The 20,377-nt window shown below is 44.1% G+C and overlaps 1 protein-coding gene across 2 annotated transcripts; it reads right to left on the reverse strand.

Moving 5' to 3' along the window:
* Window positions 1–3,601: 3,601 nt before the first annotated feature.
* Window positions 3,602–19,927, reverse strand: LOC139364681 (serine/threonine kinase 17a like). 2 transcript variants are annotated; one of them, XM_071101627.1, is made up of 7 exons: window positions 19,511–19,927; window positions 13,590–13,802; window positions 8,393–8,537; window positions 6,802–6,928; window positions 6,638–6,686; window positions 6,288–6,467; window positions 3,602–5,574 (listed from the first exon to the last, which is right to left on the reverse strand). In XM_071101627.1, exons 1-7 carry the CDS (start codon window positions 19,606–19,608, stop codon window positions 5,289–5,291), a joined length of 1,098 nt encoding a protein of 365 aa, XP_070957728.1. In that variant the 5' UTR covers window positions 19,609–19,927; the 3' UTR covers window positions 3,602–5,288. The 2 variants fall into 2 exon arrangements, with proteins under 2 accessions (XP_070957728.1, XP_070957729.1); XM_071101628.1 differs by having other exon boundaries at window positions 3,606–5,574; window positions 13,590–13,946; window positions 19,511–19,875.
* Window positions 19,928–20,377: the final 450 nt, after the last annotated feature.

Consider the following 20,377-nt stretch of genomic DNA (forward strand, 5'->3'; position numbering starts at 1 on the left):
GGAGGCCAGAGTATTATTGTTCCCTTCCTCTTTGACAACTACAAGCGTGGCAGAGTAGAAGAAGTCACAGGGTAGAGAGGTATTGAGAAAGACAGTTGGAGCATGAGATAAGCCGAGGAGAGGAGGGAAAGACCAACCGTATCAGCCTATAGCAGCTAGAGAGCGTGTTGTGTACTTGACTGTTCCCCGACCCCAGAACCCCAGAGCTGAAGTGAACAGTGTACATGTTGTGATTGGGATGGAAATGCCTAAGAGCTCTGAATGATCCAGACCACCAGATTCAGTTCTGTTCCCCCTCACTCTGAAACACTGGACTCCCTTACGTGCTAGTAGAGTCACAATGAGCCCACAGAGTTCACTCTCTGTGTGTGTGTGTGTGTGTGTGTGCGTGCGTGCGTGCATGTACAGTACTCCAGTCCAAACAACTGTATTTGGCAGGATTTTTATTGCTGTCCGTGATCTTACCCACCACACAGAAAATGAACCCTATAAGGACTGGCTTAGCTGTGCCTCTTGTTTTGATTGGGGCCTTTTCAAAGGTCTTGAGTTGAAGTTGAGAGGTTCACCCTGAGTTGAGCATCACCAAGTTCAATAATATCATTTTTGTCAATGCTGCCTGCCTCTTCCATGTTGTGGCAGGATACAGTTGCCACAGACGGAGAAAAAACAGACATCAGCCATCTGACCAGTGGGGGGGTGATATTTAACCATTTTAGAGTGATTATTTTTTTAATATGATTTGTCAGTACATTATGTAAATGTTTTGCTGATACAGTGGTTCAGTTATTTTTGTTTAAAATGCTTTTGTGTTCTTAAGATTTTTCCAGGGAAAAAAATAAATAGCTTAACCAAAGGCAGTCAAATGTCTTGGCTGAGAATGCCTCGCCATGAGAAACATATTACCCGTGGTTAGGATATGGCTTTGTGCTCTCTGAACATTTCATTTTTTTCTCTCTTCAAAGCGTGACTTACTTGTGACAACAATTGTCTCTTCATTTTGTCTTAGTTGATATCTATAGAGGACACAAGCAGAACGTCACTACACAGTAAGAGGAACAGTATTTGCATGTGCCATGGTTGGTCTTGTTATCAATAGGAAACACTACTGGCCATGAAACGCAAAGATATGAACCTCTGGGTCTTTTCTCATTGAGTCTTCTCTCAGTCTCCTGTGAACTGCACTTGATGACATGAGATACTTGAGGTCAATGCTGGAATGTAACACAACAAGTAAAGTCATTGGAGAGGGCCAGACAAACAGGCACATACCAGATGAATTGGTATGTCAATGAACTGTCAATGTTGTAGGCTAGACGTGCACTACTAGAGGGCAACTAGAGTCATTTGCTGGAACGCAGTTGGATCATTTGCCTGGGCCTGGGGAATGGAATGCCCTGTGATGTGACGAGGGGTTGATAGATTGACAGGCTTGTTCACTGGAATCTATTATTAACAATGCCTTAATAATTGTTCACATGCAAAGCTTGTCAAACTGAAATAAGTTCTGATATTTAAAAGGTGAGCAGGTCCTGAGAGAGAGGAGAGTAAAGGGGGTGGGGTGGAGAGAGGGAGTATCCTAAGGCAGCCCAGCCTCCAACCCCCCCCCCCCCCCCCCCCCAAGCCCAGGGATTGAGATTGAGCAGGGATTGTTTTGTGATCCCCCCCCTTGACTACTCAGACATCCACATGATCACACCATAATGAAACTTGAATCAGGAACATAAGCATCCAATAATTTCCCCATTTTGTAAGGTGTGAGGGAGCAGCTTCTAGGAAAGCTGAAAGACTGACAGAGATCTAGAGATGGAAGAGAACGGGGCGAACGAAAGATGAAAGAGCACCAGAGAAACATGACGGATAAAGACACAAAAAGAGAGAAAAGTGAGAGAAAAAAAGAAGTAGGCAGGGGTATAAAAGAAAAGTCCCTGGTGTCAGCTGCTAAATGTCCTTAAGTATTGAAATAGAGCACGGTAAGGCCGTGTGTTGGCTTGGTCTTTCATACAAACAGCCTTCACACTAATCTCATAAGGAAGATCTTTCGTGACTTCATATCAATATGATCTTATGGAAACAAGGTCCAACATTCTATTTGCCCTATGCTCAAACAATTCAAATGAGCAGTGATCCATATCCCTAATTCCAACCGGTTGTCAAACATGGTCAATCTTGGTTTTGTAACTGGTGATGTTGAGTTCAGTCAATGGAGTCTATATGGGAAGACAAAAGATTCCTCCTCTTCCACACGTTCTGTTTTTCTGATTCCCTGTTACATTTTCAACACGGGGATCAAGGTTGTGACAACTTCTGCTCTTTTAGGACGCTTGGTTACCAGGGAACAAAAAGCTCGCTGGCTGCTTTAAGCAGGAACAATTTAGAATCCAGATGTCTGACATTTTCAAACAGAACGGCCACATTTTGTTTTGTACATCAGCAACACAGTTCACACATAGAGTACTGCTAACATCATGGCTGGAGATGTGAGGGCGAAGGTCAATGGAGAGGAGTTAGATGCTGTAACAGATCATTGAATCAATTTGATATGGCCAGGACTGATAAACCGAAGGAAAACCTCTGTACACCAAAGCCTTTGCATCTCCTCCTGAGAGCAGGTTATCTTCGTGTCTATGGAAGCTTCTCTTTGTTCTTTCCATTTGTATTGGTCCTGTGGTTTTGAGCTGTAGTTCTTCCGTGAAGGCTTTGGTCTTGATAGAACTACACCTGAATTAATTTTAAAAATATATCCTCACAATGGCTGTCTTCCAGATATCGGGACAAAATGTTCCCGCAACGGTGAGAAACGCAGCCACATAGTCATAGCCTATCTCTGTCATGTTTTGCATAATGTGCGCGTGCCGAGGGCGTGAATGTGTGTATGGGGTTGGTAGGTGTGAAAATATAGCCACGGTGCAAAACAGAGCCACTCCTGCTGAGAAAACAAAGGCTATATTAACAAGGGTGAATAAAGGGAGAGGGAAAGTTACTAACATTTCTTGCATTCCGAAGGTCAAAGGAGCAGGATATTCAAGGGAAACGGTCACTCCAGGCAGGGCCCGTCTGTCCAGAGCTCAACACAGCCTGAGTGGAGCTAGCTGGACTGGGCCCAGTGCCGACCCTCAGCGGAAGAGCACATTAAAGCAAGATTCCAGAACATTGGCACGCAGGGACATTGTTCAACCTGCTGCAAGTAAACAAGGGAGAACTAGTATGTGTGTACACACCAGTGAAGAAAGCATCACAGCATGTCCCTTTTCAAGTGACTGGTATTTCCTGTGAAGTCTGGCTAGATATTTCTGGAAATCCATCAGTTCTTCTTGCTACATTTAACTTGTTTCCCCAAAAGTACCAAAAACAGGAAAGACAGACACTTGGGAAATGGTCTTAAGTGTAAACTAAAGATACTGTAGTTTGAGGAATGTTTTTCCAAGTGAAGAGACCATAATATTTCAGCACACAAGAGGAGAATAAATGTTAAATTGGGTCACAATAGTTCCCCGGTCCTTTGTACAAGGAACTACATTCTGACCAGACTAAAGCATTGTGGTTTGAGGGAACAAGACAAGCAGGGGTTGTTCCATGCCTTAAAACAGACCACACAATGAAGTCAATTCATCAAGATGAATAGTTTAATACAAAATGTACATTTATTGTTCTTCGATAAATTTTTGCGAGGCATGCCATCAACATTTATTCATTTCAATGTAACGTCCACCTGGACACAAGTGCAAACCTGCCTGAAATTCCATGAGCAGTAACCAGGAATGAAAGTCATAAGTACAGAGTCAAGATAAAAATAAACAAAAACAAGAAAGGAGGCATACAATAATTATTAAAATGTTCATACATTATGGATATTAAAATATTTTACAGATTATTCTTACACTATCAAACAATATACACTTCAGTACTTTTTGAGAAGCCCTCAAGAGTAAGTGATCTTCACTCAAACACCACATATCCAAAACGAGCTTTCTTCAAAGCCTTTCAATTGGTTGCAAATCATTGAATCCTAGTCACTTCCTCTTCAAAAAGACATCGGTTCACAAAGCCTGAAGAAAGGGAAATATATTGTGACATATCCAACATGGCAAACTGATATTTCAAACATGAGTACATGGAAATTGTGCAACAATAGCAAAAAAAATTCTCACAAGAATAAACAGAAACACAACAGGTGAACTATATGGCACTTGGTGGAAACGAGTGATGCAAATATATTAACAATAGATGGTGGGAAGTGGCCATGTACATTTGTGTCTTAACTAAACTGTGCTTTTTGAGCCATTTCATCAAGACTTTGGTTATTACTTTCTGACCATTTGTGTAGTTCATTCTTAAAATAAAAAAGTGCTTTAAATTGACATCAAGATTGTCCTTACCACTAAACAAAGGATGTGATTTAATTAGATTGGTGATTGAGATGGCTTTCTATGTTTTGGGGGCCTGAAGTGGTCATATGAACACAAACAAAATCAGAGAGGACTATTTAACCCTTCTGACTGGTTTCTGTGAGGGCACTCCCCGAACACAGTCCGTCAGTTGGGTTTACTTTGCTGCGTAGGCAGCATCTCATCTAGGGACATCTATCTAACCACATAGGCATCCTTCATAATCAACATCATCATGAAAGGCATTTAAGGCTCAGACCTCAACAAAAGCAAAGTGGTTCCAACTTCCTGTTGGCCAACGTCATTTCCTCTCAGGGTGAGCAGTTACATCCTCACAAAGGAGAGGAGAAGTACAGGTTCAAAGGTCAGTTAGGGAGTGGAACGTGAAGGGCAGCCAAGGTGAGAGCCAGGTTGAGGGCCAAGGTGAGAGCCAAGTTGAGGGCCAACGTGGGATCAACCCAGCCTGGGACAAAGTAGGACTCACAGAGTGCAGACCAGACCAAGTGATGGATGAAGTCAGTCCCACTGTTCTAGTCTTCATAGCCGAGCACAAAGAACTGGCCCACTCCTTCCATTCACAGCACTCATACAGTTACAGTACCCTCGCTACACATGCATTAAAAGTGTGTCAGTGTGGCTCATTACCAGACGCCACGCATCAGCACACTAATCAGCACAGGGTAACATGCATCAAACACGCATGGATTTACTGCACACGGTCAGCTGAGCTCAGACAGATATCACACATCCATCGCAGCAGTAGCAGCAGCACACATACAGAGTCAAAACAGAGCTGGAAGCCCTGCGTAGGACCAGACCAAGTCTCACTGGCTTCCAGACAGTGTCCATTCCGTGACAGCAGTCCAGTCAGTCACTACACACAGTGTCTAGTGGAGCCCTTCCTCAGCAGATGAGCTCCTGTTGGATCTCTGGCAGTGCGGGGAAGGGCTCAGAAGTGAAGGAAAAGGCATTGCGGCCTGTCTTCAGGTCTACCTGACCGGGGCATATCAGGTACGAACCCATGCTCTCCAGCTCTGGGGAGGGTGCCGGGCTCTCAGGCTCAGACTCTGATTGGCTGGTCTCAGGCTCGTCCAATGAGGGTAGAGAGCTGGCGTGGAGCTGGGTGTAAAGGTCAGCTGGTCCATTCAGCCAGGGGTGGTTAAGGCACTCTGCTGCAGTGGCTCTCTTCCTGTGGACACAGAGAGAGGATGCGTGTCAGAACTCAAAATCAATCAATGTCTAGGCAGCAAGGACTTTAATTAAAGCTTCTGTTCATCCGTTTTGAAAGTAAAACTGAAATAGCTAAGGTGAATATATGTAAAAGGAAAGCCAATGGTAAAAAAGGGGACAAATATGCAGTTATACAACTTCCTGTCCCTCCCCTTCCCCCAGACACTCTTCTTTCCCTGACAGTCTGTTTGAAAAACCACCAAAGCCCACTTTTTCATCCCAGTCTTTTCCCCTCTTTGGGATTACTCAGACACACACTTTTTTTTTTAATGCCGCCGATAATCTACAGCAATTAAATTACATTGAGTGAAGATCACGGCCCTGGATCACAGCGATCGACTACTGCTGTTTGTCATTGAGACGTGATGGTGACATACAGTATGTAGCCCTTCTGTGCTGGAACACTTGGCCAAATAGCGACAGTGGTGACACAGAACGTGTTAATAGACGAAACGTAACAAGGACCAGTATCCTTATATTAAAACTGTTCATATACGTTACCACGCATCGGGAGACTTAACGAGGCTGTGCTGCAAGCAGCAGTATGAATGACATCGCTCACGTGTTAATTAGCGTTGAACTCAATATGGGACATGTGGGAGGACATCCATCTGTCGGGCTGTGGCACTGAACTAATTGAGTGTTGATTCTTGACCCTATCCTGTTCCTCACCTGGGGTTTTTGAGCAGCAGGGTCTTGATGAAGTCAATGGCGAGGGAGGAGACGCCCTCGAAGGCATCCTGGGAGTAGTCCACGTTGATCTGGGAGATGTTCAGGAAGGTCTCCTGCTTGTTGTCCCCCAGGAACGGAGACTCGCCCGTCAGCATGACGTAGGTCAGGACCCCTATGGACCTGAGAGATGAGGAGGGAACGGTGTCAGACTACAAGACATGAGTATTTTTCTCAGATTTCCACTGTGGAGCTGGCTGGTGATCAATATTTTATGGCTTCTGGAAAAACCGATATGTATTGAGAACACTAGCTGACATCTGCTTGACGCCGTCTCTTTAGCTCATACTCACCACATGTCTGTCGCTATGCTGATGGGTTCATAGTTCAGGATCTCTGGAGCTGGAATAGCATAGACAACGCCAATTAGTCCTGATAAACATTTTTACAGTACTGAAGTTAATTGCTTATCCATCTTCCTTATTGATATAGACCGACTGCAGAAGCCAGGACTCACCCACATACTCCGGGGTGCCCAGGATCTCTCGGACTTCTGTCACATTGTCCATGCGTCTGGACAGGCCAAAGTCCACGATGCGGATATCACCCAGTGGGATGGCACTGGTCAGCAGGATGTTCTGGGGCTGAGGGGAGAGACCGAGATAAGACAGATGAGACCAAATCCAAAGAGTGCGTGGTAAGTGAATTGACAGAGATCACATACCATGCTTGATAGATTGTGAATCAGTAGAGTAGTCATCGAGACTCAAGGCCTCCCATTAAAGAGTCTAATCTACCTCTACATGAATAAGCCAAACCCAGAGTGTACAGCCCCAGAGGGATTCAATTTGGTGACATCAATATCACTAAACCAGGTTCATCCCCTTAGCATATTAGATGATTCCAAGGAAAGGTGGGATGTCTTGGAGGGCCTATCAGATTAGATGGCTCCTATATCATGTATGATGCTTAACCTCTGGGTCATACTGGCTAGATTCCTGGCCTGGGGCCTCCGGCCAGGACATCTTGGAGGACCAAGTGGTGCAGTGGTCTAAGGCCATCACTACAGACCCAGGTTCGATCCTGGGCTGTATCACAACCAGCTAGAAATCGGGAGTCCCATAGGGTGGCGCACAATTGGCCCAGCGTCGTCCGGGTAAGGGGAGGATTTGGCGGGGTAGCCGTCATTGTAAATAACTTGTTCTTAACCGACTTGTATTTGACCTTTTTATTTAACTATGCATTTTAAAAAGCTAGGATAAATGAAGGAGCAAGAGACACAGACCAGAGCCTGCCAGCGACATTTCACCAGGAATAGATTTAATACTGTCTATCACTGGGGGAGGAGAAAAAGAAAATGGGAGCCAATAAAATCTAGTCTGGGGACAGTCCCCCTCATTCAAAAACCCTGCTCATAAACCCCTCTGGAACAGAGGAGGGTTTCTTCATATATATATATATATATATATATATATATATATATATATATATATATATATATATATATATATATATATATATATATATATATATATATATATATATATATATATATATATATATATATATATATATATATATATATATATATATATAAACCTGCCTGCCAAGTTCTAACATACTCCAAAACAGTGTTTTTTTTTATTCATCATTATCAACAACACAAATGTTTTTGACATCACTGGGCAGACAAAACAAACCTACAAGACGTACAGCTTTTGTTCTGTGTCACAACCCTGCAGTATTTTACAAAATAAGTTCTAGAGAGAGAAACCAGACCCTGACAGGGTTCATTTGTAAGAGCGGGAACTCCGGGGACGAAAACTATGCAGCATTCACATAAAAACAGTTAAAAGCTAACAGAGTAACTCAGATGGGTGTCTTGATTTGCTAGACAAGTCCCATGTACAGGGAGAGTTATTGCTCTGCCACATTAAGGGGTTATCATTGCTTAAGGGGAGCAATATGGCAGTTGAGAAACAGTCACCCATTCCAGGGATGCCCTGTTTTTTTTGTGTGTTAAAAAAACAATAAACAAGTCTCTCGCTTTGACAGCCGTAACTAGTAGCCGATTTGGTTCTGGGTGACGAGATGCGCTTTCTACTGACCTTCAGGTCCAAGTGGACCACGTTGTTGCGGTGCAGACAGGCCACGCCGGTGAGGATCTGTCTGGCCAACCTGATCACATCCTTCTCTGTGAAGGCCTCGTCGTTCTCCGCAACACACTGGTTGAAGATCTCTCCACCGGCAGCACTGGAAAACACAGAGGCAAATGGAGGATCAAAATAGACCCATGGTGATGAGACGAACAACAAACAGTACATGTTAATTATATCTTTACCTTTGTTACATGGGCTGCTGTAATTGATTGCTGATGATGCATTGTAAAGCATTTGCACTCATGAACAGTATAAACTGTATACATTGTAAATCACTGCATTTGTACCACTATCAAATCAAAACATGACGACAATGCCAGCCACACCCCTGTCCCGTTATATCACACAGTGAAGTGTGGCGAGCCCTGGCCCGTGATTTTTTATTTTTTAAAGTTACGCCACTGGCCCGGTGGTTCTTGTACTTTGGGCTTGGGAACAGGGTCAGTGCTCCACATCCACACACAAAGCATGTGACCCCTGTCTGTGGCACTCTGACGTTCCCGACACGGAAATCAGAAGAAAAATGGTGCCTCCCTGACCTCAGCGGACTCGAGATACGAGGACCCATATCAGTCAGTGCCAGTCCCGGATAAGACTTTCCAGAGTTACACACAAATTCCAGATCAGTTAAGTCACAAACAAAAAACGAAGGGGAAAGAATTTCAACTCTATCAAACTCGAGATCCCTGTCGTATAATAAAATAGTTCCCTAAGACGTAAGAAGCACACTGAAACGAACCCATAGTTTGGCTCCACTTAGAAAATAGAAAGGCTAATTACCAAACTAAAATGGCGACTTCTCAGTTTTGTTAAGGCAAAATCCTGGTTTGTCAATCCTCGTGTAACAGTGGTAAGCAATGCCGTCTGGGACACGGCACATTTGTGTTGGATGCTTCTCCAAAGCAGATGAAAAGCCTAGAGAGAGGACGCTTGCCAAATAGCACAGCCGCGTGTGGGGGGATTTAGTCAGCACACATGGTTTTTATCTGGAGAGGAAATCTGCGACCATGGCCCGGGCATAACTGTTACATAACCACACCATCTAATCCCTGGGTAGCCTCGCACCTTCACCTTTACTGTCCTCCGCTGCAGAAATATCAGGTTCTGTTTTTCTGGATATCCATCATTGGGCCATATAAATCCCCCTTTCGTTTGGGGCTCCACACATTTATTGCTGTCCGTCTCTTCTGACCCCCCCCCTCCCAAGTCCCTACAGTACCCATGTATACCAAATGTGCATAGCAGGCCTAGTTTACCAGTTTTGGGGGGGTAGAGAGGAAATGAGACACATCAGTGTGTCGTTGGAAGCATGGCTTTGATTTATGCTTGCTGACAACTGCATGATATTTTTTATTTTTTTTTAAGCTAACTGATCGTGCCACTCATTGTTCATCTGTTCCATGTGCTGGGTCTCAATTTAATACAATTGACTCAAATAGGTCTAATTATCCCACCCCTTTTTTCCCCCCGTTTGAACTAATTACCAATAGGCGGAAACAAAGGTACCCTCCAAAATACTTCAATAAACAAAGTACGAACAAGAGACATCCTGTAGAAATGACATGGACTGAGGACATACAAACATGATGTATGGTCTCATTTCTCCCTCTATGCCTCAGTGGACCAGTCTCCCCACTGTCAGTCAGCAGACATGGAATGGTTTCCCATCCACTTAAGACAGAAGAACAGCACAGAGTCCCATCAAAGAGCCTCACAGTAGCCGTCACCCGCAGAACATCAGGATTGGGCAGAGGGCAGGCAAAGAGCTACTTGAGAACGAGCTGAAGACAGATGAGCCATGAGTTCTCAATGAGAGGAGAACGATATTGGTTAGTCTGCACTTAAGATCTCCAGGAATAGGCATTATGCTCTTGCTGGCCAGCTACCAAACAGAGAGAGAAGCTCAAAGCCTACTACTGATCACTTCTCACAAGGCCTGTGTGTTGACTGCATTGTCAGTACAGTACATAGACTCTGGTTTCAGAGTTGTCATCATTTAGATGGGATTATGCTGTGACAACTCATCCTCCGTTACAGGAGACTTGATGTGTCAAACCTTACTAGAATGAAGAGAATTTCGAAAATTGGAATACAATTAATTAGACCGCCCTCATCCTCAAAAACACTTTTACTAGTTCCTAAAAAGATCTTCTGAAGACGTTATTGCAGTTTTAAATGAAAGCCATCCCATACCAGACAGTGGAGATGTGTATCAAAGACTCTTACATAATCCATTGACTGCATACATTTGAAAGATAAAATGACAAAGATAAAATGGCTGACATGGACTGGAGGGGAGGGTTTCAATGTAAGATGTCTCAATACCCGCGGAAAAACATCAGATACCTTTACACTTCAGGATGAAAGCAGAATTAAGAGGACAGAGGAAGATGAAAACACCACCCTCTTTCCCAATTAGAGGGGCTGAAAAACTGTTGTAGAAAAAAATTACCTCAGGAATGATTCCATCAGCGCTGAAAGATCAAGCTGGAGTGAGTCAAAGTGATACATTTTCATAAACATACCCGTGTAAAGCTTTAAAGCTGCTCTAGGGTTATGATTGGCCGGGCAATCTGTGGACCGGACTGCCATTCCCAAGACTATCCGATTGCCTGTAATTGGTTATGATTTTGAGTTCCTCTTATCTGAAGTTACCTCAGTTTACAGCAGTGTCATGAGTTCAAGGCCTCCGAGGTGAAACAGCTGAGTACAGTATTCACAACACTTGTATCTTGTATTGTTTGCCAGATGATAAACAAATATGTAGTGACTGAGGGTTGGACCAAACCTTAGAGCTAATTTTCCCACATATAATGTAGACCTCTAGAAATGCACCTGCACAATACTGTATTTAAAAAAAAAAAAATGTTTACCCCCTTTTCGTGGTATCCAATTGTTAGTAGTTACTATCTTGTCTCATCGTCACAACTCCCGTACGGGCTCGGGAGAAAAGCCATGCGTCCCCCGAAACACAAGCCGCACTGCTTCTTAACACAGCGCGCATCCAACCCGGAAGCCAGCCGCACCAATGTGTCAGAGGACACACCGTGCACCTGGCAACCTTGGTTAGCGTGTACTGCACCCGGCCCGCCACAGGAGTCGCTAGTGCGCGATGAGACAAGGATATCCCTACCGGCCAAAACCTCCCTAACCCGGACGACACTAGGCCAATTGTACGTCACCCCATGGACCTCACGGTCGCGGCCGGCTGCAACAGAGCCTGGGCGCGAACCTAGAGTCTCTGGTGGCACAGCTAGCACTACGATGCAGTGCCCTAGACCACTGTGCCACCTGGGAGGCCCGCACAATACTGTATTTGTCAATATGACAAAAATATAAGATGTTTGGTCTCATCCTAGAGGGTTGTTTAATCTCTGGTAACACCATGGGTTTTCCTTGACAAGACATGTAGAGAGTTGGGAACACACAGATGACAAGCGAAGGTTTGTTGGAGAACCATTGAAGAAATTAATTTCATGCAACTATTCACCACCATCAGAAGCAGGCCATGGACTATGCCTCGAGTACGGAAAACCATTATGATTAAACCGTCAGAATGCGTTCCAAGCAGAGATGATACAGGTTAATTTCTCATTAAAAAGTGGCATTTTCGTTTAGACTAGTTGTTATGTGTGGCGTTTGTGGTGCTCGCGCAGACTGGTTTTAAAAACTTACTGATGAGAAAAATGTAGTTTATCATTTCCATTTCTCATAAGTTGCGTGGGGATGTGGTTGTGGCTATGTGCAGACCAATGTGTGCCAATGTGTGAGTATGAGTATGCTACTTTGTGTGTGTGCTACTTTTGGGAGCGTCACTAACGGCTTCTATGTAAACCCACAGGAAATGGAACATTATTCTCTGGTTTGCAGCAAAGCTAGCCCACGCTGAGGTCAGAGAGCCCTTTAACAGAGTTAAAAAGTTCACAGTCATACAGGCTGCAACAGCATCTCAATGGCTGCAGATTGACAAGTTAGTAGGGGATTTCACTAGGAACCATAACCTACATTGGGATTTGGATGAACATAGGCCTAGAAGAATCTCTCAAACTTTCAGATAGACAAAGGACGACAGCACAAGGAAGCGCAAAGTTATCTGGCAGCTAGTGCAGGGCTATGGACCAGTGCCTACCCCTGCAGAGCTGACCCACTGAAGGAATGAATTAGTGGCTCTGCTTCCTCTTTTCACACTGGGGTCCAAGATCAAGCACACACACACACACACACACACACCCCCCAGTGTGAAAGGAGGAAGCAGAGCCACTATTTGGGGCTGGTAAAAAGCATGATGAAATAATTTGACTGATGCTAGCTTTCCTTAAAAATGTATCACGTGACAAATACTTATTCTCAAGAATCTTCTAGATCGAGTCCTTTGGCCCATCTTCGTCCGTCTGTTTACAGGAACACTGACAATCAGTCTGACAAGGTAACAAGAATCGGGGATGTGGCTATGAGCACAGCGACCAACCACAGGGGAGTTATCATTTCCTTATAAGGTTACAAGGTTCAAGGAGGCCTGCGCGTGTTTGGTGTGCGTGCACACGCAGCTGTTTTTAAAGGTGACAAACTCTTGAGTGACACGCAGCTGCATCCTCAGAAGAAAGACAGCAAAAATACAGGAAGTTGGCGTGTGAGGGTTAGACTGGAGAGATGTAATCTACCATTTCTCAAGAAACCCAACGCTCTGACATTCACATCACTCAACATCCTGTCTACGCAAGACCTCATGCGGTTTTGAAACAAAAAAAAATCACGTTCAAAAATATCCCATGTTTTATATAAGCAGAATACATTTTGACTCAGGCGACCACATCAAATCAAAACCCCTCGAAACTACGCAGAAATAGAAAAACCTGCAGAGACGGAAAGTTCTTTCAGCAAATGGCGCATAATGGTTTCTCATTTCCCCCCTCATTAGAAACCTTATCATTTCATCCCATTTTTTCCTGGCAGTGCTGCATTGTGGTGGAGCATCAACATGTACGGAGAGTTTAAAAGGTCTTCTAGATTACCATCACCAGCATTTTCTCCCATCACTGGCGACATGAACTAAGGGCGGTGCAGAGATCCAAACACACACGCACATACTGTGCACACCACGTTTTTCCATGGTCTTTGCGTTTTGATGCATTACGAGCTCACTCACCACTCGAGGATGAGGATGATCTCAGAGTTGGTCTCGTAGACCTCATGCAGCGCCACCACATAAGGGTTAGCCTTGGCTGACTCCAGAACAGCGATCTCGTTGAGGATGTCCATGCGGCAGTCCTCGCCCTTCCGACGTTTCCTCAAGAACTTGGCAGCGTGCTCCTTCCCTGTCGCCTTCTCAATGCACTTCTTCACCACAGCAAACTTTCCCCTGGGAAGAGAAAAATAGTGGGGGAAAGGGATATGTTGAATAATCAGAAACACAATTAACAGTTTCATTTACAGGAGGCTTACACGTTTGATTTGGTTGTCTTCAATGTCTTATCGGTAAATGTGATTGACTCTGGCCATGAACCTGCAGGGAGTAATCATGGGAGAGAAACAGCAATTACAGCACTGAGAGTTCCAAACAATTATGACACCAATAAAGCAAAACATTTTTATTTTTTTTGCAGTGCAGCGAAGCAGATTACAATAGGTAGGCTGCACAGGTCACTGAAAGACCACCAAGGGAAATGAAGAGGTGGACTGAGTGGTATTACAAAACAGAGGGATACACATAGAGTCATCTACCATTGTTATGCAATATAGGACTGATGAACACCAAGTGATAGGCTCCCTCATCAGTGTAGTAAGATATCCCTCTCTCCTCTTCCACAGTGGAGGGCTTGACAGGCAGGAGATAGGAGCGACAGTGGGCCTGAGTGGCTGTATGGACAGGCGCGGGGGGGGGTGATAAGATTAATAGCACTCTTTAAAGGTCAACATAAAGAGAGGAGCGCCAACAGCTGGGCTTGTTGTCTGTCCACAAGCCCCACCCCCAGACAAAAGAAAAAAGAGGAATGTACAACCACAATTCTAGAATACCATCTGAGCATTCCATTTGCTGCTGCATTACATTGATGGATTCAGCAGAGGTGTTTCGGGCCAGGCTGCGGGTGTGGGCAGGAAATCCGATGAGTAGAATCACCCCACTGTGTCCAGCCTTCTACAAAACACCATCCCAGGACGATAAAGGAGCCTTGTACACTTCCCATTCTTACAGCGGCAGGGGACAAACGGAATTCCCAAACGCCTCCACCCAGACCCTGCATCTCCTCGGACAGCCACACAAAGGCCTGTGCAGGATGACCAGCAAACATGGCAGCCCCTGCACTAGGACCACCCACTTCCCTGGGGCTGGACTAGGGGAGATGGGGGTCCAGGAGGCCACAGCGGAGTCCACCCAACCCCTGGATTTTTTAAAATATTTGTAAAAAAAAATTTAAAGGCCGCCGCAACGTCACTTAGCAAATCATTTGGCAACCCTGTTAGTGAATTTCAGCCTTCCCTCACTTTCCTGATTCAACTGACAACTATTTCTGCCATGTTACTTGACAAACACTGCTTTGGAGTCAGATGTCTCAGCCAGGCAGTGAAAGGTAGCCATTCATAGAAACTGCACAGGTAGACATAATGGCATCCCTACGGTTCTGCTATTAAAAGCTGTGCCTGTATGGAGAGGGAATGTCAGCTTGGTGCCGGTCATTTTCTAACATCTTTTCCTATGTTAGCTGGCACAAGGCCATTCCCTGTGGGCTGTTCCTCCTTCCCCTTTCATCACTCTCACTGGTTTCCCAGCCCTAGTGAGGATTGCTAGGGCACATTGTTCCAAATCAAAAGAACCAAACCATTCAAAGTCAAAGCCTTTCTTCTTTAATTAGCCAATTCCCCAAGTTCAGAGCAGCTACCTCTGTGCTGGGAACTGCCGATGAAATTAAAAGAAACCCCAGGCGATGCGGAGGAGCAACAGGAGGCCTTTTAAGATGGTGACACCAGGTCAAAGGTTGCTAAACTAGGCCATCATTACCCTGCTGTTTTCACACTGTCTGTAGTAACACACCAGAGACAAGAGCACAGGGGTTAGATGTGGACGCAAACACAAAATTCAACATGCTTCAATTCAAAATGTCTGACCCACGAGAGGACATTACTGCCAGCCTTCTCCTCGAGCAGGAAGCTGCTTCCAAAAGACACTCGGACAGAAACCACGTCTGCCGCTTGAAGGTTGTCTTTAACGTTCTGTGTAAATCCCAAATCCCACAGAAAAGGCAATTATGCATAACACACCAACACCTGATTTGCAGATCCATCATGATGCAGCTTCACGTCAGCATGTATGTGGTGTGTCAATCTTCAAAATCAACAGGGGACCATAAAAGGACGTTCATTCAGTATGCATAGACACCAACCCAGAAACTTGTGGTGGTGATGGCACTAATCTAACTGAGAAACTGTTTTCCCCCCCTGGGGTTTCTCATAAGGGGAGTGACTCATGTCTGGGAGAGCACAGACAGCTGATCGCCTTCAGCTGCCTCGCTCACACAAACTCCCCTCAAACACAAAAACCCACACATTTTTGTTAATGACAACCCCTTTGCCATCCTTCTAAATCATAGTGAAGATGTCCTCTGATATTTAGTTAGTGAAAATCTAGGCTAACCATTTGACCTAGAAACAGGGACCTGTTCCAACCAGTTCAAAGTCAATACCTTTCATGTCAACTCGTAACTTGCCCTCAAAGTCAAAACTCTTCTACTTTATCAAAATGCCTGATTTGTGTTAGCATATTTACAGAGGGGGGGGAATCATTGAAGGGAAGCAATCAGGGGCAGATATCAGAAGCCATCAAAGGTGTTATTGCGGAAATCCGCTCCAGCAGGGGCCACAATGTCTCACACATAGTGGAGAGGGGGGGGGGGGGGGGGGGGGGGGGGTCCATCCCTCCTCTTCTACTGGCCATCTAATCTTGACAAGTTGCTCTCCTGGCATCCAACACAGCTCACATTCCTGCACTTAATGGGATTTATGAGGCCAGATCAGGATGTTGTGGGGGCGAGGAAGTAATGGGAGGAGGATGAGGAGGAGAGAGAGATGGGGGTAGAAGGAGTGCCGAGAGGACGCTGGGCTCTCTCAGAGCTCAAACAGCCCCCCCAGGTCCTGACTGCTGGCCCAGGATGTCCCATGGTGTCTGACAGGGAAATCTGGCTGCTACCAACTGGCAAAGTGAATGAGTCTTTATTTAGCACCCGACTGCATACTATCAAGAAAAGAGATAAATTAAATACCCCCCCCCCCCCCCCATCTCCCTATGAAGTTATAAAGGACGGTTGCATGGGGTATTGGTACAATATCACCCGAGACAGAAGCAATGTGATGACCCAAGTCCAGATGATACAATAACCCCAGTCAACAGGTTCCAGATAAAACATTCTCCATGTGTATTGGACCTGGGGAGTTTAAAATCTGAGACCTCCCCATTCAACTCCCTTGGAATGCACACGTTAGTGTCTGGGTTCAAATGCATGGTACGTCACACTCGCTGATCTGTGGAGAACAACAGGGGGCCGGAGCAGGGCGGTGATGGTAATTACATGTTATCCCGCACCCTGACCCCCAGGACAAAACAGGGCTGATTGGCAGGGAAATAGCCCACTGTAACAGACCCAAACAAACACCCATGGGTGAGGCTGTAGGCATGGTCTGGATCCTGGAAAAAAAAACAGAATAATAGCAAACATCTCTTCCTGTGTTAACTTGTGTATGCCAGAGATTCCTTGGTGGAGGTAGAGATCGGGAGCTACTGAGTTCAGGGATGGCACATGTAGGTCAGAGCATATTTCATGCTAATAATTCTGGGGCTGGTAAAATGCATCGCATATTCACCCTTCTACCGACGGCCCCCACAGCAGTAGCAGTTAAAGAGGGGAGATATAGGGATTTAGGGTAAAGTTCTCCTCTGACATCAATTCAGTTTATAGGGGACAGAAAGTGCCATAATTGAAGGAGAATCAAGCATTTCGCTACACTCGCATTAACATCTGCTAACCATGTGTATGTGACAAATAAAATTGGATTTGATTTGACATGCCATTGCTCGAGGCTGGGATGAATTCCAAATGAAGGACATTTTTGTTGTGCTAGTGTTGATACTGTATGTGTATCATGAGCAGAAAAATGGTCCCGTTTTAGAATTAAGTAACATTCAACATACCATCTGCCCCAAAATAAACCACCACATAGAAAAACAAGGTTAAATTAGCATTGCATTTATCAACTCCTTACTCGTGTAAAATCAGCCATGAAAAAAAGTAGCCTACAAACCAAAACCAGTTCTCAGACCACAAGGGGCATAATTATGATGCTCTTTATTGTGACTGAAAATATGTGACTGCGCAGTTGTCAGGTGGACTCCCAAGAACATCTACAAGATCATGAACAGAGACAGAAGAGGGAGTGAGACACCCAACTCGCTGTTTTTTTCTGGTTCAATGAAAGTAAATGAACAACTAAATAGACCAGACCCAGCTGCTAGTGCGTCTATGGGCGACATACCCAGTTAAGTAGACCGAACTGACAATTTTTGTCAATGGTAAACGTGTGAGTGAATTATCATAATTTATCCACCATCTTTGTCATGAACACCTTTCAGAATGATCTACCCATGCAATTGTGCATTAGCTGTTATCATAATTCAACAGAGCTCGTAATACCAACTTTTTTTTATACCAATTTCCCATTATTATGTACGCAAATCCTACCACTCCATTTAGTATGATACGTTTCATATGGTATGTATTCATTTGTGGCTGTCCATCATCCATTTAGTATGATATGTTACTAACTGCAATTCATACAATATGTTACAAATTTGCAAAAAGTTTGATATTTTATGAATTCCAATTTGTTGTTGTTGCTAACGTTAGCTAGCTGCTAATGTTCACTAGGCTAGGAGTAAGGGTTATGAGTCAATGGTGGAAAAGTACTCACTTGTCATACCTGAGTAAAAGTAAAACTAACTTAATAGAAAACTCAAGTGAAAGTCACCCAATAAAATACTACTTGAGTAAAAGTACTTTGTTTTAAATATACTAAAGTAACAAAAAATGGTCAAATAAATCCTTTCAAATTCCTTCTATTAAGCAACCCAGATGGCATAATTACATTTGTCATTAGCAGATAGAGTGCTGGAGTGTACCCTGGCTATAAATGAAGCATATGTGTTTAGTGAGTCCACAAGATCAGAGGCAGTGGGGAGGACCTCTTGATAAGTGTGTTAATTGGACCATTTTCCTGTCCTGCTAAGCATTCAAATGTAATGACTACTTGTGTGTCAGGGGAAATGTATGGAGTAAAAAGTACATTATTTTCTATAGGAATGTAGTTAAGTAAAAGTTGTCAAAAATATAAATACTAGAGTACAGATACACCACCCCACCACCACAAAAAAAAACATATGGCACTTAATAAAGTACTTTACACCACCGTTAGGAGTTAAGTTAAAGGGTTAAAGGTTAGAGGAAGGATTGGCTAACATGCTAGGTCGTTGCAAAGTAGCTAAAATGCTAAAGTTGTTTGTGATGAGAATCCAACACGCATGCTAGACGTTCACGTTATACGCCTGGCCAACCAACCTTTTTTTGTTGCCATAAGTAACCATACCAAAAGTAACATATACTAGTTTAAGTGTCTCAGAATTACGTTTACTATGTTACGTCTAGTCTTTGAGACCAGGCTGGTTATACTTAAAGAAATATCAGGGCTCACAAACACATCCCACAGATTTCCCTTACAACAAAAAAATGCCAACCACACAAAACAATTCAATGGGCGCAGATCGAGAGTTCTCCATGGCAGTGCCAGCGCCACTCATCCGGATTGGGCCGACAAGGTGAACTGTTCACTTACTCCCGTTTGCACGTGCAGAGAGAAAATGACAAACATTTCAAATTTGTAATTCCTCACTTGAAAGAATTAACAGTGCGTTTACCCAAGCCTCCCTCGTGTTTATTTCGCACTGTAGCACGCATTGACATCTATTCTATCTCATAATTTCATGATCTGGACAGGGTAATTTATTTAACATTTCATCCGATTTACCTGCCCAATTCTCTGCCAAGCAACTCATAATTGCTCGTGAAAGGATCGGTCCTAATTCTCGTGTGAATCTTCGTCACCATCCCGTTCTTGTTCATCATTGTTATTGCAGTCCGATTGGAGAGAGATAAAATATATTTCCTTGGCAGAAGTTATATTAGCTGTTCAATACGTTCAAGTTAATTTCATGACAAAAAAATATATAGAGAAAGCTAAATAAACAGGAAAATAAGTTGTAATGAAACTTCAGAACAGCAAACTTCTCAGCACCCAAAAAATCCCCAGGTTAATTCTGTGACCCTCAGGAATAGACAGATGAATCATTAAAGTATGAAGGAACTACTAATACACCGCAGCTGTAATCAAGCCAAGCGCTGTATGTTAGTTTGCGTGTAGATAGACAGTCCCAAAAATTAGCTCGATCGCAGAGCCAGCCTTTCTCAGTGACGCTGTGCCATGAAAGCCAATCGTAATTTGGCTTTGTTAAGGGGAGGGTTAAAGTCAGTGCGCATACTACGACACGGCTGATAGACAGGCACTAGCCTACTTAGGGTGGCATTCAACAGGTTGCCTACTCTTACTGCCTCAGTAGATGTCTTTAAAATAAATGGACACAGCTACACCTCTAATGCAGGTAGTAAGTAACCAAACTTTAGCGCCTACTGCTTAGATTTTGCAACACACACCTAAAAACAATAAGAGTTTGATGTAACAGAAACATGCTGTAGGCAAGTGAGCAATCAAATGTGTCAATCATTACTTTGGGAAAGATTTTACCAATCAAGGCATGCATCTCTCCCACATATACTGCAATCATGGCAGTCAGTCAGACTGACCATGGGGCATGATGCTAGGAACTGCTCTTCTCTC

Source organism: Oncorhynchus clarkii, chromosome 13, assembly GCF_045791955.1.
Source record: "Oncorhynchus clarkii lewisi isolate Uvic-CL-2024 chromosome 13, UVic_Ocla_1.0, whole genome shotgun sequence".
NCBI classification, from domain to species: Eukaryota; Metazoa; Chordata; class Actinopteri; order Salmoniformes; family Salmonidae; genus Oncorhynchus; species Oncorhynchus clarkii.

Coding starts and splice junctions, on each gene's coding strand:
- LOC139364681 (XM_071101627.1), bottom strand. CDS start 19,608: ATGATGAACAAGAACGGGATGGTGACGAAGATTCACACGAGAATTAGG. Junction 6,929..8,392: donor TGGTCCACTTGGACCTGAAG/GTCAGTAGAAAG, acceptor CTCTCCCCTCAG/CCCCAGAACATCCTGCTGAC. Junction 5,575..6,287: donor CTGCTGCTCAAAAACCCCAG/GTGAGGAACAGG, acceptor CTGTGTCCACAG/GAAGAGAGCCACTGCAGCAG.